The sequence below is a fragment of the Coenobita brevimanus genome, chromosome 50 (genome assembly GCF_032717465.1).
Source record: "Coenobita brevimanus isolate Jiangsu-jjx chromosome 50, ASM3271746v2, whole genome shotgun sequence".
Lineage (NCBI taxonomy): Eukaryota > Metazoa > Arthropoda > Malacostraca > Decapoda > Coenobitidae > Coenobita > Coenobita brevimanus.
The window spans coordinates 21477751-21505025 of NC_137003.1; the positions used below are offsets into that span (position 1 = coordinate 21477751).

The 27275-nt window shown below is 41.3% G+C and overlaps 1 protein-coding gene across 1 annotated transcript in view; it reads right to left on the reverse strand.

The window, feature by feature from the left end:
- Nucleotides 1-4880: 4880 nt before the first annotated feature.
- Nucleotides 4881-27275, reverse strand: part of LOC145399706 (putative glutamate receptor) — a 43743-nt gene continuing 21348 nt past the window's right edge. The window contains exons 6-10 of the mRNA XM_080272253.1: nt 25421-25638; nt 24930-25110; nt 22099-22222; nt 20797-20926; nt 4881-4967 (exon numbers count right to left, since the gene is read on the reverse strand). Coding sequence (XP_080128379.1) covers nt 4881-4967; nt 20797-20926; nt 22099-22222; nt 24930-25110; nt 25421-25638 — 740 coding nt within the window. The remainder of the gene's footprint in view (nt 4968-20796; nt 20927-22098; nt 22223-24929; nt 25111-25420; nt 25639-27275) is intronic.

Here is a 27275-nt window from a genome sequence, read left to right on the forward strand (position 1 = left end):
CGAGTGCTAACCCAACATAGTCATTGGTATTTACACATTCTATCAGTGACACTTTTTTGCTCTTGGTTCAGTTAATAATATTTGTTTATCCAGACAAATGTTAGAACGCGCAGTACTAGACTGATGCATGAAGTTTATCAGAAACTCAGTAGAATAGATTAGCTGGGTCGAGACACACTTCTTGTTTAAATGGAATTGGACAAGTCAGGCCTTCATTCGACCTAATTCCCAGAAAGAATTCTTTATTCTCCTCAACTGTGAGTTGTGTGAGACAATAAGCATGTGATATTATCCCTTAGTGTGTGTGGAAGGAATGGGCGGAGAGGAGAACTACCTGCCAAAATTTAATGCGTTTGGGTGAATGTGTGTAATTCACCGGGTCGGTCAGGATAAAGTGATTGGCATGATCGTCAGCTCATTACCCTCCAGGGAGAGAGCTGAGAGCTCATATCGTCCAATCTAGGGCAAGGTTGTGATCTTCACACTCACATACAACCATTCTCTCCCTGAAGAGGAGCAGTAACCTCTCACTTCGTTAGTGAAACTTTTCTCACCCATATCCTGCTCGAACTCCCGTTTTACTAGATGGCAGGCAAAAACATAACCCCAACGCCAGTTGTGTGTGTGTGTGTGTGTGTGTGTGTGTGTGGAGGCTGGTTAATACAGTTGTGTGAATGGGGCAACCGCTACTACTAGCACGTTTATAGACTGTATATTATTCCTGTCAAACAAAAGGTTACCAGTGTGACTGTATGTAAGGTAATCTACTGAGAGAGAGAGAGAGAGAGAGAGAGAGAGAGAGATTATGCACGTTTAATACTCGTATAATCACACACGCTTGCACATAAGCATAAAGTTATATAGACCTATTAAGATATGAGGGTTTGGCCTTAAGAAAGTGTTGACTGGAGTAAGGTTTAATTTATAGTCTGGTATGAAGGCCAGACTCATCCATCCGCAAGCAGGGTAAATGCCTATACGACTATGAAAGGATAACAAATTACGCCGTCAGTCTAAAGGATGTATTTTCCTTATTCTGCCAGCGTTCGGTCTTAAGTTAACAGTAGTTGACTTATAGTAATATAAAATGGATTATTACAGGACTTAGATTCGGTATTCAGTACAGGTTGCAATGAAAGTCACAGTATCCTTGTTAAGCAACTTGCATGAGAAGCAGCTGAAATCATTTCTAAATGTAAAATCTCTGACAACAATAGAAAGCTTTCCGAGGAGGGGACGGAATGACGGAGACGAAAGGATAGGGTTACATATTGGCGATACCTGTTTGCCTAGGTATTGAGCTTATTCCATCAAATACTGAACCATCATTAGCAGCTTGTTGCCACTACCTTCTATATTAATAGAAAAATCGTATTGGAATGATTATCTAAGCTGAGTTTATTGACACAATTACTGGCAACTTAACCTCTCCCTAACACACACCTACCCCCACCATCACCCCTCCTCTCCTCCATCACTCACCTTCCCTGCAACTCCCACCCCCTGCTTCACCCCCAGCACTGTTATCAGATCATTTCTCTCTGTCGCTGCTGCTGCCATCTACACAGTGTCCCGCGCGCAAAATTTCTCCAACTGTACATATCTATCGAGAACACCTGTCCCAGGTGCCTGGAATTAACGGAGTGATTTGTCTTCAGGTGTGGTTTATAGGAGAGACAGACATACTGTGACAAATTCCTCGACATTGTACGTGAACAATATAACTGGAAGAACAACCCACACAATCTGGGCGTGTTGATGACATAAGGATTCTCATTGTCCCCTCCAGTAAGTCTGATATTGAGAAACGGCTTACCCAGAACTTGACCCATTGGTATGGAGTAGTTAGAGTCGGAGTGATTCTTTGGGTTTTTCGACCAGTCATGGATACCGTGACAATCGCAGTTATCTGCCGAGGTGGTGTGGAGCCCCAGATGTTTAAGTTACCTTGTCTAAACCACTCCCCATCAGGGGTAAGAAGTTGTGTGTCCATTTCAAGCAGTACTGGATGCTGCTGAAACCATAACCTGCTCCCATCCCATTATGCAAGCAATCACTGGACCAGTGCCGCCTATGTGCAGGACTCAAACTAGTGACTTCCAGCCACAATCATGATCAGTCACCGTCACCCAATCCTGTCACTGTAAGTCTTTTGATTTTAGTGAAAGGATGAAATGGGAGGTGAGTATAGAAGTGGGCTTGTGCAGTGACTGGATTCGGTGTGACAGTGAGGGTCGCAGTCCTCACCACCACATAACTTGGCCCCTCTCAGTCGGTAATGGTGGCAAAAAGTTTCACTATGACCGTCTACTGATCAGGGTTGCAGGACATGCACAGGGGAAACTAATACTTGTACTGCACTGGAAGCATGGTTGCTTCATATTATTTGCTACCAAAGTAGCTAACGTATGCTGTTGTTACAAAGGCCTTTTTAATTCTTTCATATATGTACCATGTGCTGTAAAAACAAATAATGTTCCATTTATAAAATACTGGAGGGTTACTGCATACATTCGCTTCTTTGTTCAGGGACATGGTTCATGTTTGTTTCTCATTTTATTCGATATAACGAACAAAGATTTTTGTTGACAAGATGTATTGAGTAGATCCACGAATCGTTGCTACTTCATTAGTTGTTTGGCTTTCACTGAGGATTGGTTTCTACTGATAAACCTAAGTTTTCATTTGATTTTTTTTTTTACGTGAGTGAGGGAGAGTGCTATTAAAACAAAAGTACTTTTCCATGTGTGGGTATAATTGCCTTTTGTTATTATACACAGCATCGTGAATATTTACCATTTTCTAATCTTGGTATACAGGTGATGGACGCTGAATCCTTCTATGCAACAAGAAAAACTACGAGAGTGACAACAATCGGAGAAACTTATGAAGCAGTACAGAATGCAATGTTGTTGTACTGCCTCCTGCTGCAGGAGACACCGAAATTCAAGAGAGTGATTCTGTTCATGCTAATGATGACCCAGAGGAGAGCTATGAACCAGTAGGAGAGCTCGAAGTAGAAGAAGCGATTCAGAGTGATGAAAATTATGATATAGAACAGCCTCCAAAGAAAAAGTGCAACGAAACTCTGAGATGGAGGAAACGTATAAAATTTGATAGTACTCTTCCTTCTAGTGGCAAAGATATTACTGAAAGGTTATGGAACTGGAAGGAAAATCAGTGTATGAGATTTGGGAGAAATTATTTACTCCAGATATAGTGAAACACATCGTTCTCCAGACCAACATGTATGTCAACCGTGACAACAACAACCCAAACTTTCATGCTTCAGAAAAAGAGGTTCGCAACTTTTTGGGCATTCTTTTTGTTTTCAGGATACCACACCCTACCAGAAGAACACCATTATTGGTCAACCCAACCTGACTTGGGTGTACCTATCGTATACAATACCGTGAGTAAAAACAGATTCCTTGAAATCAAAAGATACATACACTTTGGTGAAAACCAGAATCTCACCGAAGGTAATAAAATGAGCAAAATTTCTCCACTGTATGACATGCTAAATGACAGTCTCATTAGTTGTGGCATATTCCATGAAATGCTGAGTATTGATGAGTCCATGGTACCCTACTTTGGACCATAGTGCTAAAATGTTTATAAGAGGAAAGCCAATTCGCTTCGGGTACAAGATCTGGTGCGTGTGTGGTAATGATGGCTGTCCGTATCACATGAAGGTTTATCAAGGAAAGGAGCCAAATCCCCTGAAACAACAACTTGAGACACGCGTAATCATGAACATGGTTGGTATAATCACTTCCAATTCAGATGCTGCGTGCCACCAACTTTATTTTGACAACTTTTATACCAGTTACGATCTGATGGTCAAGCTGGCTGAGAGGAGGATGCGAGCAACTGGGACAGTCAGAGAAAACAGGACAGCTGCTGGAACAAAAAACATTTCCAGTACCAGGGATCCGCAAAAGAAGGAAAGAGGTACATTTGACTACTGCTGTGATGGAAAGGTGTGCATTGCAAAGTGGAATGACAATTCAGTTTTTGCTGTTGCCAGCAACTGGGAGACACACAACCCACTTCATAAGGTAAAACGACGTGTGAAAGGAGGTGAGGAGGAGGTCACACAACCACATCTTGTCAACTCCTACAACAAAGGAATGGGTGGAGTTGACCTTCTGTATTGACTGTCAGAATCATATCGCCCCATGATTCGTGGAAAGAAGTGGTATTGGCAACTTTTCCTCAACCTGATCAACGTTGCCATGATTGCAGCATGGAGGATTCACTGCAGAGTAGATCCAGACAAACTACCTCACTTGGATTTCCGGCGACATGTGACACTGTGTTTACTCAAAGCTGATGTAGTACAACATCCAAGAACACCTGGTGGCGCTGCATCACTCCCTGGAGATGTTCGATATGATGGAATGAATCACATCTTGGGCTCAACTACGCAAAGTCGATGCAAATTTTGCTAGAATAACACCAAAAACATGTGCAAAAATTGCAATGTTCGTCTTTATGCGGAAAGGGGCGAGCAATGTTTTGAAACGTGCCATCGCAAAGAGAGCACGTGACAGGGAATATGACAAACTCGTCTTCTCTTTATATTTACTGCAAGGTTGCAATTGAATATGAATGGGAATAAAATCTTGCGATTTGTTGTCTTGGCCTGGGAACCCTCCAATGTTCCTTAAATGGAACATTATGTAATTAGTATGTATGAAATAAACTTGGTCTCATAAGTCAGCTATGGGTTCCTTATGATAACAGATGTAATATATGTAAAGAGAACTAAAATATAACCAGGTTATCTATAGGTGGTAGGATAAAGGTTAAATCCATAATTTCCATCTTGTATTGGTAACTCATACATTACATGCATCCAATGGAATGGTGGTGCATCACTGAAGCAGACGTGAGTGAAGAATTTCCAAGCAGAATACAAGAAGACCAGTCACACTACCGCCTGCCAGCATCACCAGAGTACCCTGAGAAATAATATAGATAGATAGATAGACATACACAGATGTAGATATGGATATAGATAGATAGGTAGATATAGATATAGATATATGAAGAGAGAGAGAGAGAGAGAGAGAGAGAGAGAGAGAGAGAGAGAGAGAGAGAGAGAGAGAGAGAGAAAGAGAGACGGTACATATATATATAGATAGATAGATAGATATAGATAGATAGATAGATAGATATAGATATATTTATTGATAGATATATAGATATTGTTACATAGCCTATGATTTCATCATCCGTTGTGTAATTTTAACGCACAGTTGCTGCATGTTTGATCACGAGCGTGTTCTGCCTCAGGCCCCCCCTTCTACCGTTATAGTAAAGTCGTTCTCTCTGTTATTCAGAGCGGGATTTTCAGCTCTTTGTCCCCATGGCTTCATTTGCGCGTCCTTCTTACAAGTTGTATCAAGCTCTCCTGGCCCCTATATAATGAGCTCAGTCTCTGCATCATTGCCACTTAGATCTGCTCCTCATTTTGTTCACATCTCTGTCCTCCCCTGTACAGTTATTATTATTGTGAATTTCTCAGGAAGAGTCCAACCATCTAGCAGCTGTGATTTGAGAATAACTGTTGTTGCATTTTTTTCTTGTGCTGTGTAGCATAGGGTTAATTCTTAGGCTTAGTGAGTTTTTTTTTGTGATTTATGTAAAGGTTCTTTTAGTCAGTCATTTTTGATAATAGTTTGTATCTGTAATAATTTATCTGGCATTCACTGAGTATTATCTGGTATCTCATTTTATCAGGGCTGACTTAGATAAATTTACTCTTGCTAATTTCGTGTTAATAGAGGCTATTGCAGTTAACCATATATTTAACCTGTTTATTTGCCATTACATTATCCTTATGAGTTCTGAATGTTTTGTTGTTAGTTTGAGCATTAAACTTTAACTTGTAATTTTACCTAACCCTTTTGCTTTGAACCTGGAACTTTTCGGGACAGTAGTGATTTTTAGTATTCTCACTTAAAGTGTACATTATCTTTCTCTGTTCCGTAACATAAACTTGGCGACCTCTTATCAGGATATTCAGGATATTATCATAAGGATATTGCTTGATATTTTGTGACTGTTACTTATTCATGATGTCTACTATTACTACACTTGATGAAGCCAAAGATTTTTTGTCATATGTGCAAACAGTGTGTGATGTAGAAAACAGAACAAAGAATGAACTTAAGCTTGTTGCTCAACAATTGGGAATTGCTGTTCGCTCTCATCATTCTAAAGATCAAATTGCTGACATGATTAATGAAAGCTTGTTTAATGTAACTCCTCCAAATGAGCAAACGCAGATTGAATTAGCTAAGTTACAGCTAGCCCTGAAGGAGACTAAGGCTAAGGAGGCGGAGGCTCGTGTTAATGAGGCAAATGCTCGTATTCAAGAGGCACAGGTACAGGCTCAGGCACAAATTGAACTTGCCAGGATTCAGGCAGACCATGAGTATCGCATGAAACAAGGTGGAACTGGATCATCTAGCTCTGATGATTTTGATGTGGCTAAAAATGTTAAACTTGTCCCTCCTTTTAATGAATCTGATTTAACAAAGTATTTTCAGTTGTTTGAGAGGGTAGCTACAGGTTTTAATTGGCCCAAACAGAATTGGCCAGTACTCCTTCAAACTGTTCTCACCGGTAAAGCTCAAGTAACTTATGCATCTTTGCCTCAGGATCAATCTGATAATTATGATGTAGTTAAGAGCTTGATTCTTAAGGCCTATGAGCTTGTTCCTGAAGCCTATAGAGTAAAATTTAGGACAACTTACAAGCAAGATAAGCAATCCCATGTTGAGTATGCAAAAATCAAAGAAGATCTGTTAGAGCAGTGGTTAAATTCTAAGAATGTGGATTCTGATTTTGACAAATTTAAGCAGATGATTTTGCTGGAGGACTTCAAAAGGTGTATTTATAAAGATGTAAGCCTATATCTTGATGAGAAAAGGATAGATAATTTGTCTGATGCTGCAGTTTTAGCTGATGAATATGTTCTCACTCACAAGAGATATTCTAGAGAAAAAGGGAAAGCTGAGAGTAAGTACGTTGCCTCTACTCAGAGTACAGGTAACAGGAAAGAGAATAAAGATGATGTTTCTCAGGAAGTAAATACCAGCTTCACCTCTAGATTTCAGAAAAGTAAATGTACTTATTGTAGTAAGCTTGGTCATACTACGGAGAGATGTTTCAGGAGACAGCGTGATGTGAACAAAAAGGAGTCTTTAAATATTCAGTCAATTGGTCTAGTGTCCACTCTTGAGAGTTCCCAGAATTCTTTAACCGAGTTAACTGAACCTGCTTTGAGGGGTAACTTAAATTCTCATGATGGAGCTCCTCTTTTGAGCAGTAACGTGGGTGACACTCTCAAGAGTTCATGTGCTAATATCCTGTCTGATGGTTTTGTCAGTCCTCTGGACAGTAATGACAGGAAATCAGTAAAAATATATCGTGACACAGGTGCTTGCCAATCCCTTATGCTGAGCAGTGTTCTAGGCTCTAATGTTAATTCCTCTGATGAAACTGTAAGCTTCCAAGGTGTAGGGAATAATTACTTCTCTGTCCCTCTGTGCAGAGTGAATTTAGAGTCTGGTTTTGTTAATGGTTCCGTTATGGTTGGGTTGGTTGAGACACTCCCAATGTCAGGTGTAGCTTTCTTACTTGGAAATGATATTGGTGGAAGTCAAGTGTGTCCAGCTCCTCAGTTGTCTAGTGAGCCAGTGGCTGCGACCCAGGACTGTGATGTCCCTGATGTGTTCCCTGCATGTGCTGTCACTAGGGCTAAGTCTAAAGTTACTGGTGATTTAGAGGATAATGATGATGATGATGTTATCCTAGCTGACACTTTTCTTGCTAATTTGGACCACTCACCAGATGAGGCAGTACCCCGTAGTGTTGATAATTTGTCTCGTCAAGAGTTGGTTGAGTTGCAGGTTGCTGACCCTGAGTTGAAAGGTCTAGCTAACTCTGCTTACAGTGAAGAAGAGTCAGCCGGTGCTTCTATTTGTTATTATGTAAAGTCAGGAGTACTTATGAGGAAGTGGAGACCCTCAACAGCATCAGCCGACTGTGAATGGGAGGTTGTACATCAAGTTGTCATCCCTCGTGTTTGTAGGCAGGATATCATTAGAGTGGCTCATGATTCCAGTTTGGCAGGACACCTTGGAGTGAGGAAGACTGTGGCACGCATTTTGAAACAGTTCTACTGGCCAGGTATCATCAGGGATGTTTCCTGGTATTGTAAGTCTTGTCACACCTGTCAAGTTGTGGGGAAGTGTAATCAGACCGAAAAGGTTGCACCTCTAGTTCTCATTCCTCCTTTTGAGGCGCCTTTCACCCGTGTGTTGGTGGATATTGTGGGCCCTCTTCCTAAGACTTCTTCAGGATTTTCTTATGTGTTGACCTTGATTGATATGGCTACTCGTTATCCTGAAGCCATTCCACTTAGAAATATCTCAGCAAAGAACGTGGTTAAGGAAATGCTAGGGTTCTTCACAAAGTTTGGTCTGCCCAAGGAGGTACAGTCAGACCGGGGAAGTAATTTCATGTCAAACGTTTTCAAGCAGTCTCTGAAAGAGTTGGGCATCACCCAGATCACGTCTTCAGCTTACCATCCCCAGACCCAAGGAGCGTTGGAAAGATATCATCAAACACTCAAATCGATGCTCAAGAAATACTGTTTGGAACATCAGAAAGACTGGGATAAAGGTCTTCCATTCGTTGTGTTTGCTGCAAGAGAATCTCCAAATGAATCACTGGGCTTCTCACCTTTTGAACTACTGTTTGGCCATGAAGTAAGAGGACCCCTTAAGCTACTCAAGGAATGCTGGCTGTCGGAGGAAGATGACGTCAACCTGCTGGAGTATGTGACGAAGTTCAAAGAACGGCTGTCCACTGCTTTAAAGCTGGCGAGAGAGAATTTAGGAGCTGCTCAGGAGAAGATGAAGACTTGGTATGATAAGAAGTCCAGGTTACGCCACTTTCAGCCAGGACATCAGGTTTTGATTCTGCTACCGGTTCATGGGCAACCTCTTGAAGCCAAGTTTAGTGGTCCTTATTTCATGGAGAAGAAACTCAGTGATGTCAACTATGTCATCGCCACACCAGATCGTAGAAAGAGCAAGCAACTATGTCACATCAACATGCTAAAGTTATATCACAGGCGGGACGAAAATAATCCAGTCTGCACTGTAGCTGTTCCACCCGAGTCTGCAAGTGAAGCTCTCCCATGCAGTATGAGCCTGAGTGATAGTTTGGGGAAGAATCCTGATATCATGAATGATCTCCAGACTAAGCTTTCTCATCTACCTCCCGACGAAAGGCAGGAGTTTTCGGCATTACTGCAGGAGTACCCGCAAGTGTTCCGTGCCACTCCAGAAAGAACCACTGTGTTGATGCATGTGTCGATGTTGGAGACGCAAAGCCAATTAAATTGCCTCCTTACCGTGTGAACCCAGTGAAAGTTCCTCTCATCCAGAAGGAGCTTGGCTACCTGTTGGACCACAAGATGATTGAGCCCTGTCAGAGCGAGTGGAGTTCTCCTGTCACTCTGGTCCCTAAGCCAGGTGGGTCACAGCGACTTTGCATCGACTACAGACGTGTTAATCAGATAACCAAAACAGACACTTACCCTCTCCCTCACGTGGAAGATTGCATAGACGAGATCGGGAAGGCTAGGTACATAAGTAAATTTGATTTGTTAAAGGGATACTGGCAAGTACCTATGACTGAACGTGCTAGGGAGGTCTCATGTTTTGTAACACTAGGAAAGACTTTTGCATGTTCCGTAATGCCATATGGTATGAAGAATGCACCAGCCACATTTCAAAAGCTCATGAATGTTGTAACAAAGGGTTTGGCAGGGTGTGTTGTTTATATTGATGATGTATTAATCTTCAGTGACAACTGGAAAGATCACCTATGCCATGTCAGTAAATTTCTTGAGCGTTTGGTTCAGGCTAATCTTGTAGCTAATTTATCAAAGTGTGAGTTTGGTCAAGCTAAAGTTCAGTACCTTGGGTACGTAATTGGTGATGGACACGTTGCACCACCAGCAGCTAAGGTTCAGGTTATAAGTGATCTTCCCAGACCTAAAAGTAGGAAAGAGCTACAAAGATATTTGGGAATGGTAGGTTATTGCAGAAGATTTGTTCTTAACTTTTCAATTCTTGTATCATCACTTACAGACCTACTGAAAAAGGGAGTTAAATTTGTCTGGACCGATAACTGTGAATCCTCTTTCAGTAAACTTAAAGCTATCCTATTAAGTCAGCCAGTGCTCGCTACTCCTAATTTTGCTAAGCCTTTTAAGATGGCTGCTGATGCAAATGATACGGGAGCTGGGGCTGTTTTACTGCAAGAGGATGATCAGGGTATTGAACACCCTGTATCTTACTACAGTAAGAAGTTCACTCCACCTCAAAAGAACTACTCAACTATTGAGAAAGAGCTTTTGGCCTTGATTTTGGGTTTACAGCATTCTTCATTTTATTTGTGTTCTGGTTTTGACCCCATAGTCATTTATACTGATCATAACCCACTGAAATTCCTTAGTAAGTTTAAAGATAAAAATCAGAGACTGACAAGATGTAGTCTGCTTCTTCAGGAGTATTCATTAGACATACAACATGTCAAGGGGAAAGAAAATGTTATTGCAAATTGCTTACCTAGAGTTTAGACGGATTGTTTTAGAGTAATAAGAAATTTCCTTTGTAATTTTTTTTTTTTTTTGTGGGGAAGTGTTACATAGCGTATGATTTCATCATCCTTTGTAGAATTCTAACGTACAGTATGCTGCATGTCTGATCACGATTTCGCCTCGTGGCTTCCATAGTGACCAAGCTTCCGTGTTCTACCTCACTCCCCCCTTCTCCTCCCTTATAGTAGAGTAAGTCGTTCTTTCTGTTGTTCAGAGCAGGAGTGTCAACTCTTTGTCCCCTATGGCTTCATTTGCGCGTCCTTCTTACAAGTTGTATCAAGCTCTGCCGGCCCCTATATAATGAGCTCAGTCTCTGCATTAATAGCCACTTAGATCTACTCCTCATTTTGTTCACATCTCTGTCCTCCCCTGTACAGTTGTTTTTATTGTTGTGAGTGCTCAGGAAGTCTCCAACCATCTGGCTGCTGAATAATTTGAGTATAAGTGTTGTTGCATTTTGTTCTTGTACTGTATGGCATAAGGTGTTAATTCGTAGGCCTGGTGAAGTTTTTGTGATTCATGTGGAGTTTTTGATGTCAGCCATTATTAATAATAATTTGTATCTGTAATAATATATCTTGCATTAAATGAGCATTATCCGGTGTTCTCTAATTTATCAGGGCTGACTTAGATAAAATTACTCTTGCTAATTTCGTGTTAATAGAGGCTATTGCAGTTAACCATATATTTAACCTGTTTTTTGCCATTACATTATCCTTATGAGTCCTGAATGTTTAGCTGTTAGTTTGAGCATTAAACTTTAACTTGTAATTTTACCTAACTCTTTTGTTTTGAACCTGGAACTTTGCGGGACAGTAGTAATTTTAGTATTCTCACTTGAAGTGTTCATTATCTCTCTCTGTTCCGTAACAATATATATATATATATATATATATATATATATATATATATATATATATATATATATATAGATAGATAGATATAGATATATACATATATATATATACGTATATATATAGATTGATAGATATAGATAGATAGATAGATATAGATACAGATATAGAAATATATATATATAGAAAGATAGATAGATAGATAGATATAGATATATATATCTATATATCTATATAGATATAGATATATATAGATCTCTCTCTCTATCTATCTATCTATCTATATCTATCTATGTATATATATATGTATATATATCTATGTATATATCTATATTTATCTATCTATCTATATATATATATATATTTATATATATTTATTTATCTATATATGTATATATATATATCCATATTTCTATCAATTTATCTATCTATCTATCTATCTATCTATATATATTTATTTATCTATTTATCTATCTATCCATCTAACTATATATATATATATATATATATATATATATATATATATATAGATAGATATATATAAATATATATATATATATATATATATATATATATATATATATACAGTATACACACACACACACACACACACACACACAATCAAACACATTTTATTCCCTTTGAGGTACATGACGCCAAAATATAATATTGAAGTAGATACCAGCCCTCTAAGAAGAGATTCACTGTTTTGTCTCATCAGTCCTTTCACCTGAAGAGTCAGCGCTAAGGTAAATAAAAAGTACCTTGCACTGAGGAAAGAAAACCAATAAATAATAAGTATGTCCTAATTCTTGGAGTAATTATACATACAGTTACTATGCTAAAGGTAACTCTCCATAGCTAAGCGCTACAGTGCAAATGAACTAGAAAGGATAATTCTTTTTCTCTTAACTAATTAGTGGCTAAGCTGCACCTGCTGTATTTCCTGTTGATAAATTTGTTCTTTTTTTTTTTTCAAGTAGACGCAGGTTCTGACAAACCGCCACCAGATATGGCATCAACGAAGTCTGTTTCACCTCATGGTCAATAGATACAGACACTGATGTCTGCTTGTGCATCATTGGATGTTACTGGCGTTTAGTACTAATTAACTTTTGTTGTCATTCATTGGAATGAAAAATGATTCAGAAGTGACGTCATGGCACAATTCCAGGAAAATTTTTGCTCTGAGGCCTAGTGAACAGGAAGCCATCCGTTTTTGCAGTTCTAGCTATGGTCATTTTGAGACGGTGCTCAGTAAATGCACATGCCCGATACAGCCTTTAGTGATTATCCATATCTCAAGGCAGTGGCATTTGCAATTTCTTATTGTTTGAGCTGAAATATTTTGTCTTGAGTACAGAGAAGTCAACCAACTTGACAGCTCTACCTCTTGTGCAGCCTCCACTCTTTTACATTGTTCTACTGCCAATTGTTGCAGCACTACCCATCTCCTGCTGAGTCTTGAGTGATTTTTTTGTGTGTGTGCAAGGAAGAAGGAATCAAAGGCCTGGAGCCAGCAAACCGTTCCTTCCAAGAAATAACAAAAACAATACAAAAGAGCGCCAAATTAAAGATCCGTTCATTTCGAGATGCCTGGACACACTGGGTCTGAAAGACTGGAGATCATAGGAAGTAAGAAATACAGACAGAGGGAGACGGTTCCAGAGTTGACCTGTTGCATAAATGAAGGACTGGAAGTAACGGTTAGCTCCTTCATTAGAGAGCTGGACAGAAAAGGGATGAGAGTTTGTTGCTAGACGGGTGCGTAGCACCCGTCTTAGAAGTGGAAGGATGCAAGCAGACAGTTCAGAGGAGCAGTGACCATTGAAGTAGCGATAGAAAAGAGATAAAGATGCAACAGTGTGGCGAAGAGATAGAGGTTGAAGGAAGCCAGTAAGAGGAGGGGAGTTAATGAGAGGAAAAGGTTTCGACTCCACCCTATTGAGAAGAGCTGTATGTGGGGAGCCTCCCCACACATGAGAGTTGTACTCTACGCAAGGGCGAAAAAAACCGTGTATAAAGTCAACAACTGTGCAGGGGTAAAGAAGGTATGGAGTTGGCTTAGCACACCTAATCTCTTGGAAGCAGATTTTACAAGAGATGAAATATGATCTTTCCAAGATAAATTCCGAGAGAATGAAACCCCAAGTATGTTTAAGGATAATGCAGGATTCAGCTGGATATTATTAACATTACTGGGTACTCCTGTAGATAATTTGTCGGGTTGATAGGTGTAAGAAGTGAGTCTTATTTTTACTCATCTGTTGTTCATTTACTGCTCTCATTTTGGCCTGGCTACAATTTTCATCTACAAGAACTCGGTAAGATTGATTGTATTTGAGTTCTTGGTATGTTTATTAGTGTTCGTAGTATACAAGTTTTGTTAGGTTGATGATGCTTAGTCCTACTTGTTGTAGTGTTAGCCAGAACTTTGCACGTGCATACGATGTTGCAGTGACCAGCGCCACAGAGCGGTTCTAACAGGACATGTGCAGAAAACTGCAGATTGAAATATTTGAACAGTGCAGAACCTGAGCAGGGCCTTGATATCCCTCTCTTGAGCTGTGCAATTATGACTGCTTTTTGAGGACAGTATTAATGAATCTTTAACGGCCTCTGCTAGGGCGTGGAGCAGAGAACTCACTTCGAACACGGTTCTCAACAAGTATACCCGTAGGTGTATAACACCATATGCGAATGCTGCGTACACAGAGTCAGGCTCGGTTTCTAAATGGGCAGCGAATTTGTTTTCCTTGTTTATATTAATTTCCTTAATTCTCCGTTTCTGATTACTTGACCCAGGAGTCTTTGGCCCTCATTTAGCATTGCTACTTAACTCTCCTCTAAGACGTTCCATACGAACTGATAATGTTGTGGCTTTACTGATAGGGTGGGTAGTTTTGCATTTCGGTGGTAGCCTCTTTTTGGACCTTGTGTTGTTATTTTTCTCGACAAGTTCATGATATCTTCGATCTTTCCAGCCCTGATGAGGGAGTCCCCATATGCTTCCCGTTCTGTGTTTGTGTCCTCATATCTGACTTTCTTTCCTTACTACTGACATGTTGTGAGCATAGGGGAAAGCGGTGGCTGAATCGGTAGAGAGGCAGCTTCCAGTCCTAACGGACCCAAGATTGAGTCCCGGCTGGGGCAGGGAACAGTTTAAGGATTTGAATTTCCTTTAAAAAGCAGACTTTCCTGATCTAACAGATGACTCGCCGACATGTAAAAGTGTCCCTGTCAATAGCAGTACACCAGTCCTGTATGAGACAGCCCTAGCATGTATTCAATATGGATGGTGGGTATTAGAGCCGAAATGGTGACATGTGGAGATATAGGACTACTGGGCCTTGGGATAGGTCACTGCCCCCGAGAAATAGGCCCTGAAGCCTTTGCCCAGAGTCGGACGTGTAAAAAAAAAAAAAAATGCTTGACCATAGCAAATGTACTGTCTTGAATTATTCCCCCATAGAATGAAAAACTCTCTTTCCTCAGCACCATAGCAGTTTGTATACAGGTCTGATGGCTGAGTGTATGTTTTCTCCACTCACCGGGCAAAGGACAAGCATTTAACCTTGATATTGAGAATCATCGCCTCTGTTGATGGAGTTAAGTCATTAGAGGCATCTACAATAAGTATAACTTCACAGTCTTCTTCCCTTTCGAAAATTTTGCTTATTGTATGCACTGCTCCGTCTTCGTCTGCTTTTTGACCAGCGCCAACTTACAGGTTATTAGGGGCTTTCTGTATTATCACTCTTAATAGCGACAATAATGGATTTTCCAGTTAATCTTCTGCGTAATTTGCCAGCCCCAAGTGGTCTCATTCTAGTATTTTTGTTGAGGATAATTAGTCAGGAGGCTGTGAGTGCATCACTGTTGCCACAAGGCGATGTTGCAGAATACCTAGCAAGTTCAGATATGGCATTACAAATATACTCTGCAAAATCCTCAAAGTAGTTGCTGTTGCTTCTGTCTACCCACCCTTTTGCACTGAAGCCTGATGGTGCAGTTCCTCCTTGTGGGTGTAATCATTTCTACCACACCATTTCTCAGTTCATTTTCTCAAAGATGGCTGGGATCGGTGGTGTGTATTCCAGTCTAACTTGGCTCCAGCACATGCAGGTTCCCTCTTTGGTGCTTCTCCTTTAGGTCTCCAGTGCTTCGTCATTCAGCTCGGGTGTTTCACTTGCCATCTTGGTTGAAAATGACCTGGTAGCCTACCCTGAGACACATTTCCCTTCCTCATCTTCTCACCAAAATGCTGAACCTTAACTGCATCGTTGCGCTTTGTACTTAAATTGTTATCCCTCAGGAGCAATATTCTAACGTTTTCTAAAACAAAGTATTCTCTCCCCCTTTGTGACAGTTCCATTTTCTTTACAAGTGTCATAGTTTTCAGTCTGAGTTTTTAGCCTGGCTGGGTTTTGAAAAGAAACAGATGTAGTATGACCGCCCTCACTTTAAGAGTCAACGAGGGTTCAAACGGGTAAGGATTATACTGTAGTTAGAGATCAGCCAAGACATCTGCTCAATCATGAGAAGTCGAAGCCGAAGTCGAAGACGGGGACGGAGACAGACGCAGCAATAGAAAAATCAGAAAATTAATAATAATAATCTATCTATCTATATACCAAGGCTGCTTCCCCCAAGGAAAGGGAGGTAACCGAGACAGGACGACACACTCCCCATTTACTCATCCATTCAAACACATTCATTCGCATCTTAGCCCCGAAGGGGAGAAGGGACAGATCCACACTGCACCACACCGACAAGGGTCAACTGCACAGTGCAATCAGTGACATCCGCAGCAGGGCCCAACAGCAGAGCAGGTTTACCCCTGCCACATAATAGACCCATCCCCTTACCCGCACCTGACCTGACTAGCTGATCAGACCAAATGTGGGAGAATAGCCCCTCAGGGCTGCGTCATCATTTATTCATTCACAATTTATCTCCATGTATTTCTGTTACGCACAGCCACTCTTCCTTGCTCAACAGACATCCCTCTCGTATCCAGCGCTCTCTTCACACTGTCCATCCATCCTATTCGTGGTCTCCCTCTCAGCTTTACACCTCTCACATCAGATCTAGTTATGTTTTTCACCAATCGCCCATTATCCATTCTCTCCATATGCCCAAACCATTGCAACACCCTCTGCTCAACTCTACCAGCCATCTCCCGAACAACTCCAGTTCTCCTTCACACTTCATCATTTCGCACTCGATCAATACGCGTCACTTCACACATACTCCTCATACACCTCATCTCCATTACATTCAAACTTTTCCTCTCTGCTACACTCATATTCCATGTTTCAGCCCCATGTAACGCAGTCGGTACCACAACACCCTCATACAGCCTTCTCTTTACATCCATTCTAAGTGAACGACATCTAATCACTTTTTTCATTCCTCCCAGCACCTTACCTACTTCATTCATTCTAAACTTCACTTCTGCATCTATTCATCCACCCACAGCAACATGTGACCCTATATATATAAAACACTCTACCTCCTCAAGCAACTCACCATTCAAAACTATATTCATCCTCCTACCATCTACCAACCTCGTACACTTCATCACTTTACTCTTATTCTCATTTGCTTTCAATTTCCTCCTTTCACACACCCTTCCAAACTCCTTTACTAAGTGTCTCAATCTCTCCTCTGAATCAGCCACCAGTGCGGTATCATATGCAAACAGCAGCTGCTTCAGAGTCCACTCTCCACCATCAACATTCACCAGACTCAGACCTCCACCTAAAACTCTTGCATTCACCTCCCTTACAACACCATCCACATAAATATTAAACAACCAAGACGACATCACACATCGCTGTCGCAGTCCCACTCTCACGGAAAACCAATCACTCACAGCATTTCCCACTCTTACACACGCTCTACTATTTACATAAAAACTTTTCACCCCTTTTAGTAACCTACCATCAAGTCCATACAATCTTAAAACAGACCACAAAGTCTCCCTATCAATTCTAGCATACGCTTTCTCTAAATCCATGAATGCCCAAAACACATCCTTGCCTTTCGCTAAATACTTTTCACACACTTGTCTCACAGCGAACACCTGATCCACGCATCCCCTCCCTCGACTAAAGCCACACTGCTCATCACGAATCACTTCCTCTGTACCCTCTCTAACTCTCATAATTAACACACTACCATACACCTTACCTACAAAACCCTCAACAGACTTATACGCCTAAAGCTAGTACATTCGTACTTATCACTCTTGCCTTTATACAACGGGACCACACAAGCACTTGCCCAGTCAATTGGCACCATACCTTTCACAAAGCACACATTCAACAATCTTACTAACCAGTAAACAATAGTCACTCCACCACCCTTCAGGCATGCCACAGCACACCCATCCATACCTGCAGCTTTCCCTGTTTTCATCTCCTTTACTGCCTTCTCCACTTCCTCCTTCGTGATCAAAGAATCATTCAACTCTCCCAACACATTTACTCATTGCACCCTTCCATCCGACACAATCTCAGCCACCCTTTCCTCCTCTACATTTAACAATCTTTCAAAATACTCTGCCCATCTCTTCCTTACTGCATCCATCTCAATTAACATCCTTCCATCCTCTGCTTTTACTCGCTCTTCCTTCCCAGACTCTCCCTTTCGCACCCTTTTAACCTCCTTCTAGAATATTTTCTTACTCTGTTAAAAATTCTCAGTCAGTCACCTACCCCACCTCTCATCTGCTGTCATTTTAGCATCACGCACAGCCCTTCTCACCCTATTCCTCTTTTCCTTATATCTCTCATATGACAGCTCATCCTTCCTCTGCCGCCACACTTCATATGAACGTCTCTTCTCAGCCACAGCCATACTTATTTCCTCGCACCACCATTCACTTCATTTTCTTACACCACCACCCACACGTCTCACATCACACACCTCTTCTGCATGCCCCACCACAGCACTCTTAAACAACTGTCATTCCTCCTCCACACTGTCATTTTCCTGATCTTTCACTGCGTTCCACTCATCTTTCAATTTCTCCTGATACTGTATCATTTTCTCTCTTTTATCCAACTCACTCAATTTCAAAACCTCCCTGCCACACCTAACCCTCCTAGCTCTCACCCATCTATTACCTACTCTTAACTTTCCCTCCACCAGGTAGTGGTCAGACATACCTCCACCCTCCCCTCTCAGAACTCTCACATCCAACAATCTTCCTATTACATTCCTAGATACAACCACATAGTCCATCAATGCTTTATCCACAACCATTCCTACCTCCTGTCTCACCCATGTATACTTATAAATATCTTTCTTCTCGAACAGCGTATTTTCAGTCACCATCTCTCGCTCAACACACATCCCTATCATTCGTTCCCCATTTTCATTTCTTCCAGGCACTCCAAGCATACCAACTGCACCTTCAACTGCTACATTTCCCACTCTAGCATTCAGATCTCCCATCATTACCACATTCACATTCGCTCCAAAACTCTGCAGAGACTCATCAACATCATTCCAGAAAGACTCCCTCTCTTCTTCATCCCTTTCACTACCAGGCCCATATGCACTCACAAACACCCACAACTCACGTTCAAATTTCGCTTTCACCCACATCAGTCTCGGTGACACCTTCCATTCAATCACACACTGCTGTACTTCCGTACTCACTAACAAGGCCTCACCTTCTCTTGCCCTTCCTCTATCAACACCTGATAATCTTCCATTCACAATTCCAAACATAGACTCACCCTTCCCATTCATCTTCGTTTCACTCAAAGCTAACACATCCAACTTTCTTCTCACAAACATTCTCCCAATCTCCTCCCTTTTAGCCTCAATCGTACTACATCCACGCACATTCAAATACCCAGTCTTCAGGGTACGGGGATATCTCAATCCCCCATCCCTTTCTCTGGCCTGTCTCTTTTTAGGAACTAAAAACAGAGGAGGGGGTCCCTAGTCCCCTCACCCCGCCCCTTTTAGTCGTCCTTTACGACACGCAGGGAATACGATGGCAGTATTCTTCCTAACACAACCTGGCCGCAGAGTAGTAGTACCACCCCATAGTGCGGCCAGATTGTCCCCCCCTGCCCCCCCGCCACAGGATTCCGGGGGACTTGAATAATAAGCTTGGTCCATTCGAGTGGGCAAACTTGGGCTGTCTGGACGTTGCTACTCCTCACCCTGCCCTGGGGTGGGAAAGGAGGTCCGGATGATGATGATGATGATGATGATGGTAATAGTAATAATCGTTATAACTAGAATTCAGAAATTGCTGAAGCAATATTCAAAGAATTCCACATTCCAGATGAAAATAATTTTATCACTGTAGACCTAATATTAAGAGACTTCTGGTACGACTCGAATTTTTTTACAAATTCTGACCTGCGACCTTGAACTCAAATGAAGGTCAGTCATACTGTGCAAATCATGTTCGCTCATGACCCTCTACGTTTCCACCGTGTTTGGTCAAAGTCGGACAAATCCTTTCCGATTTAACACTTTCAGGCATGTGGTGGCCATTTTGATTCTCCTCAATGATTCAAAAAGTAAAATTTGCTGGATCTCAATATCAATACCCAGGTGCACTAGTATACTGTGTGTTGACGACTACATGCTAGAAAATTGCAAAGCAATCGATTCAGCAGTTTTTGCTGCGCAGGAGAGCAAAAATTGAAAAAAAAAAAAATCAGAGGGCGCAAGTGTTAGAGGGAAAAATTGTGCCAAAAGAAGCCTCCAACCAAAATACATCACTCCCGAAAATTTTAAGTCACTATGTCGAACGTTTTCGAATGCTAGCCTTCTGGATTCCCCCCCCCCCCCAAGAAAAAAAAAAGGAAGAAATATCTGCAGTATCAAAAAGAACTCCTACTACTACTACTACTACTGCTACTACTACTACTGCTGCTACTACTACTGCTGCTGCTACTACTACTACTACTACTACTGCTACTACTACTACTAGTAATAATAATAATAATAATAATAATAATGGGTACATTTTTATTCATATACCTATTGCGTCATGATGCATGATTTATCAAGACGCATATATTTACATATTACCAATATACGAGTATCTAGGGAAAACCAGCTACAGAATATGAAATCAACTATATTTATTGTTCTACCATACACATCTCCTTAGGTGTTATTCGTGAGTCAGTCCTTATTGCAAACTTTGTATAGATCTGGATCCTACTCTGACCTTCATAACTGCCATAGATGACACTGGGTCTAAAAATTTACCCATATGTTGTTGATGCCAATTGAAGACCTAACTGCAACTTTGGTGGGTGGGTTGAGACAGGAGGTGAAGTTTGGTGTGAGCAGCTTGGTCCAGTAATCAAAAAGGCCCGCTTCAACAATGTGCATGATCCTGAAAAACGTTACCGGAACAAGTAAGTTTTTTAGACTTATTAGACAGTCTGGTTTGACATATTATTCTTGCACCCTCAAGGCCATTTTATCCAGCTGTAGGGAGACCTTGTTGTGAAAGTGTTAATGAAGAATGTAACACACCCTGTAATTTAAAGCCTCTCCTAAAATGAAGAAAATCATTTCATAGTACCTAAAACGTAAGAATGAAGACACCATCGTGGTGATGGGGTGTAACCAGTGATGCAACGAATGGAGGAATGAATAGTGGATGACTATCACTTTCCAATTTTATTTTGCTTTACACGGATGTCCAGTGCTGGAGGGGGATGCCTTCAGGTAATGGCACCAACAATCATCCCTCAGCTCACTCCCAAATCTAAGAAAAGAAGTATGGTGGGCTGTAGGGAAGGGCATCTTTATCCTGCAGTCCATTAGGTTCAGTCCATATGATCCTGTGGCTACAGCGATTATCAGGGTGCCTGGTAGTCTGGTAACTCTGTGATTCTGTAGCCACTGGTGGAAGGACTAACCACGTGCGTGAATTTGATCTTCATGAGATGACTGGAAGTTTTCCAGTAAAAAATTATGTTTGCTGATATTAAGGTGTTGCCTGATAATCTGCCTGAATTTAATCTGGAAAATGTTAATAATGTAAAAGCAAGTGTATGAACAATATATACTCAGAGTAATGTAAACGCTCTGCTGATCGAGATGTAAATTTATCTTCTTCCCTAAACTCTCCCTGGTGGCTGACATAAATTTTGTTAAGCAGTACTCAAGCCCCATTGCTTTTTCAAATGTAGATGATACGGCCAGGTGGGATGAGGGAGCATATAAACGATGGACAAGTACAGCAAGCACCATAGTGAGCTAAGATACTCCTGTAAATAACATGTATTCATAAATCAACAGCAGAAAAAAAGTAAGATCCATATTTACTCGTATGAAGAATATTGACTAATTTTCCGGATAGCAACATTCCATAGTAGCCAAGTTTGATCATAAATGTTTTTTTTTTTCTTATTTCTTATTTATTCAATTTTAATATTAATCCCAATTTTTAGCTTTACGAATATAGACAAAGATGAATGAGGACAAAGATATAATGATGCAATCTTAAGCGGGACATAGGCTTAATAAAATTTGTATTTATGGAAGCACAGTTCTCACCTGCGACTGAGGGAAGGGATCAGTGGACTACCCTTGGGTCCTACTATGGCCATCATCAAAGGCAGGAACTTTTCTTTGGCTAAGTAGAAGTAGCACTTGCCTTGTGTATTGAAAGATGGATTAACTTTTAGTCAAGAAATTATATTAATCATTACTTTAATAAATTTGTTCATATATCTACTTGTGGTTGGAAAATTTTATCTTTTCACCATGGTTGTCATGTTAGATAGGTAACATTCTTCAATTACATTAGCCACAAATTGACTTTCAGTGATTGCCTAACACAGGCTCCTGTAACTCACTCTATGGGAGAATAAGGCATCTAGAATGAGCTGGATTACTAGACCTATCCCAGCCATGTAAAGTTTAATGGATACAACATTACTGTTTTGTGGTGGGATACTCAAACGAACTTATGATCGTCTCCCTGTCATAATGTAGATTTTTTTATTTTTTCGCTGGAAGGACAAGGAAGGAAGTGTGCAGAATGTTTCCAAGGCCCGTATTTTCGTCAGTTATGGCAGCTCCCTAACACTTCTCCTAAACGATTTATTGTGCTCATTACACCTTATTCTCCTATTCTGTGTTACAAAAATCCATTCAGTATCGCCATACTCTGCAACAATAACGTTCGAAAAGATACCAGTCAGCCATATCCGATAATGAATTGCTGAGGAAGAGATCTTACATAGCTTCCTAAACTGGTGAGAATACCAACTCGGCTTTCGAATTAATCCTACAAAATAGCATATCTTATTGATGTGAAGTAAAAATGTCGTTTGTAACTGTTTCTGCAGGAAGGTCACGGAAAAGGACATCAAGTGTCTTCCCGTGCATGTAGCCCTTCATGGGCAAAGAGGTTAATGTTCTCTATCTCTATCTATTGCCAGAGGCCTCAATCCCGTTTGGGGTGGCCACAAATAAATCGCCTCCAAGTCGCCCTGTCCCCCGCCACTTCACTGCCCTACTCCCAGCTCACACCCCCCTCTCTCATATACCTCTCCACCCCATCCCTCCATCTCATCCTCGGCCTCCCCCTCCCTCTTCCCCCCTCCACCTCACTCACATACACTCTCTTCGTCAGTCTTTCATCCTCCATCCTCTCCACATGGCCAAAGCACCTCAGTGTGTCCTCATAACCCTTCCTATCACATCCATATCCACACCACAACGCTCCTTTATATCCTCATTCGTCAGCCTGTCTCTCCATGTGACTCCACAGGCTTCTCTTAAATAACTCATTTCCACTGCTCTCACTCTTGACTTGTGTCCTTCCAACGACGTCCAAGCTTCACTTCCATACGTTAGGGTTGGTATCACAATACTGTCATGTAGTAACTTTTTCACTTCCATGCTCACTTCCCTGTTTCTTATCACTGCTTTCAAAGAACCAGCAACCTTTCTTCCCTGCTGTACCCTTTCAAGCACTTCACCTTCCAGACCTCCATCCTTACTCATCACACTACCCAAGTACTTAAACGTACTCACATTTTCCAATTCCTCACCATCCAACCTCGCTGTACATTCACTGACTTCACCTCTCTCAAAGACCATCACTTTACTCTTCCCTACATTCACCTTTAGATTCCGTTTCTTACACACTCTCCCAAACTCATCCACCAAGCCTTGCAGCTCCTCTTCGTCTTCACTCAACAACACAGTATCATCTGCAAACAACAGTACAGGGAGTTTCCAAACACTATCCTCTCTCACCAGGGTTAATGTTACGGCAGAGAATTAATCGTAAATATGTTCCGTATCGCACCCCAGGCTCCTATGACTCACTCTGGATGAAATCGTTAGCAGTTATCTGGAGCAGACAACTGTACTCAATTTACTTTAACTTGGCCCAAATTTTTGTCATTTTACAGCTTATTTCACACAGCTTATTGGCAAAATGGGACAAATATAGATGTCTAACATCCTTCTATAGCACTTCTTCATGACTTGCATCATAATCTAGTGTTTGTCTATTGTTACAACTCGGTAATAAAGATGGAGGGACGATAATTGTAGGCCAAGTTAGAGTGAAAATGATACAGTTACAGTATTTTGACCATAAGAGGGTTATAAGCGACTACATTATATATAAAAAAGAGAAACGTGATAGCTAAACTTAATAAAAAAGTAAATAGAAAAGCAGTATTGGACAAGAGGTAACAAGTGCAGAATTATTCAGAGACGTAACATTAAGATGAATGGTAAAAAGTGACAGGAAGGAAAGGGATAAACAGGAAGAGAGGATAGCAAACAGAGAGGCAGAATGATAACTGTGAAGTAGGAAGCACTACATCGCGTGGGTCGCCGCCACCTACGACCAGATAATCCATGTCAAACTCCTGACCCATTATTGGCATGCTTTTTCCATCATCATCATCATCATCATCTTGAGTCAGTCAATCATCATTCAGTCAGTCAATCATTATTCAATAATCAATCATCAACCAATCAATCAATGATCAGTCAGACATATCAACCAATCGTCATCATCATCATCATCATCAACATCATCATCATCAAGAATACTTTTCCTACTTAAACAGGGGGAGGGGGGTGAAGAATGTTTGGAAAAGGTAAAGAAAACCTAAAATTAGCTACCTTCAAAAAGATGCAGTACAAATACCATTAACCTTAACATGGTCATGTTTTTAGCATTACTTTGCAGCTGACACTAGACAACTATATACACCTGAATGTGAATTATATGAGCCTGACAAAGATAATCCTGCCGCAATTAAGCCCTCCCTAACGAAGGAGAACGTCAGTGTTTAATTCCAGTCAATAGCATTCAGTTTTAATTAAGTGAATCATAGGGGCCAGGAGTAAACTACCTTTGCGAGAAAAGTCCTGAGCCATGAGCATGCTCAACCTCAAGCCGCTGGCGACCAAGGTGTAGTCACCTCGTCTGACGTGGGAGTCCAATTTCGTCATAAGGTCCCGGGCCAAGATAAGCTCCAGGCGTCCTTTGTGTTGCAAGCTTGCCACGTCTCTCAATGGACCGTTCTCTGCCTTCTAAGCAAGAATATTTTATGATCTGAATGACAGGTGAATTGCTATGACGCCCCAGTTTTTATTTATTATTGTTGCCATCACACGATTTTATTCAGGTCAGAAAAGACTTTCACTACAAGAATAATAAGAAAGGCTGTGTCGGATAACCAAGGCTTTTATTCCCTCACCACTTCCATAGTGGCACGACACAAGTACGAAGGTAACAGTTACCTCCTACATCTAATTCTGCAAATTCTCGAGTCTGCCTAAAGAAGAAAAAAAAAGAAAAACTAATTATCTGCACATATTCAGTAACATAAAAAAAACTTACAACAAATGCCTCAAGGATGGACGAGCCCGCTGGAAGGAAAGCGTTTACTGGACTGGCAACAATATCTTCCAGTGACTGTATGGGCATGGAGTTGTATCTGACGGCCAGGAGGGACATAAGGTTGCCGGCGTAGCTTAGGAACAACACCAACATGGCCAGCATCCACACTCCCAAAACCACACGTTCCCACCACCACCAACCAGTAGAATTGACAACATCTGGGTTAAGTTAGGTTAAGTTAGGATCAGCACTAACATGGCCAGCACTACACACTCATACCATCACCGTCCTGCAGGCTTAGCTGCATCTGGCTAAGGCTCAATTAATCTATACAGACATGATCAGCAACTGTACCTTCCCCACCTTCTGCTCTCACCACCATCACTTTTGAATGACAATCACATATGAAAATAAATATAATACATTGTGTAATCCTGTTTATATGGTGAAAATTTAATTATTTATGGCTAATACCAACTGTCTGTTTCAGTTGACAGAAGCGATCTACATTATTCCTTTCAGTACAATACAGTTTTCGTTTAGAGAGGGGCAGATGCAGACGGGTGTTTTGCATCACTGTTTCCTATAGACGTTCCTCCACTGGACCCGGGCGACAGCGGGAGGGGGTAGGGTTACAACCAAGGGTGCCTAGATGGTTCAGCTGGTAAGCTGTTGTACTCACACAGTTACAAGCGTTGGTTCGAATCCTCGCAGTATCAAAGTTATTAATAAAATTTTTGGAGATTTTTGTGGTAGGTGGTGGTGACCATCATCCACTCACTTGATGTAGTGCTGCCTACTTCTTCCTTCACCTTTATCATTCTTTTTTTGTGCCTGCCCTCCTCTCTTCCTATTTCTTCCATCTTTCCTGTCACTTCTTATTGTTTTTCTTTCCTTTACAAGTGGCTTTACATTGAGTGACAAGCCAGTTGGTTTCCTGTAAGCCAGGAAACCATTTACAACGCTGTGTGGTAACCATATAACCAAACCATACGTGCTTCCTACGTGTCAGGAAGTGGTTTGGTGGAGGGTTAGTGCCCCTCCCCAAAAAACAGATAACTCAAAGTCAAACGGCCACCCTTTACAGGATTATGGCGTCTGGCAATAGACAGATAGATAGACAACCAAGGGGTTACAACTACAGTACCTCCCGTAACCGGGCACGCCAAGTGAAGACGAGTAATACCTGGCCATGAGAATGTATTACTTTCTTACTGTTCAGACAGTTATGTGTCTGCTGGACGGGTATAGAACGTCTGTTATAATGGGACTGCATACACTTTCTTAACTCCATTACTCCGATAACGTCTTTCTGTTACCAGACGATTTTATTCAAATTTTATGAACCCCTTGGTAGAGAAGGATTAGTAAAGACTTTGTTTCACCCTGCCCGAAGATGAATTAGAGTAATTATGAGTGGAGTGGACAGGAAGGTGAACGTGGAGAAAGTAAGATAGGGTATGGCTAGGAGGATGAGGTCGGCTAGTGGAGGAGAGAGGAGATGCAGACGAGGTGAAGGCTGCACTATCAGTGGTGGGGATTCCGATTTATTCCCCTTCTTTGGTACCATCAGAATAGCCTTGTGACAGCCACTTGGGTGGCAGCTGCACCTTCTGGAAGGAGAGTACACCAGTACACAGACAGTGTCAGATGTTTTCATTCAGTCAGTCCATGTGCATCCAGTATAGATGGAGCATGCTTATTGTGACTGGCTTCTTTGTTCTGGTTAGTGGTGAACACACAGGATGCTTACATGTTGCTGGGTGACACCTGACCATGAGTGGGTCATATGCAATATATGGTTGTGTCTGTGTGCATACATATGGCTGGCCCACAGAAACTTTGTAGTGGCAGA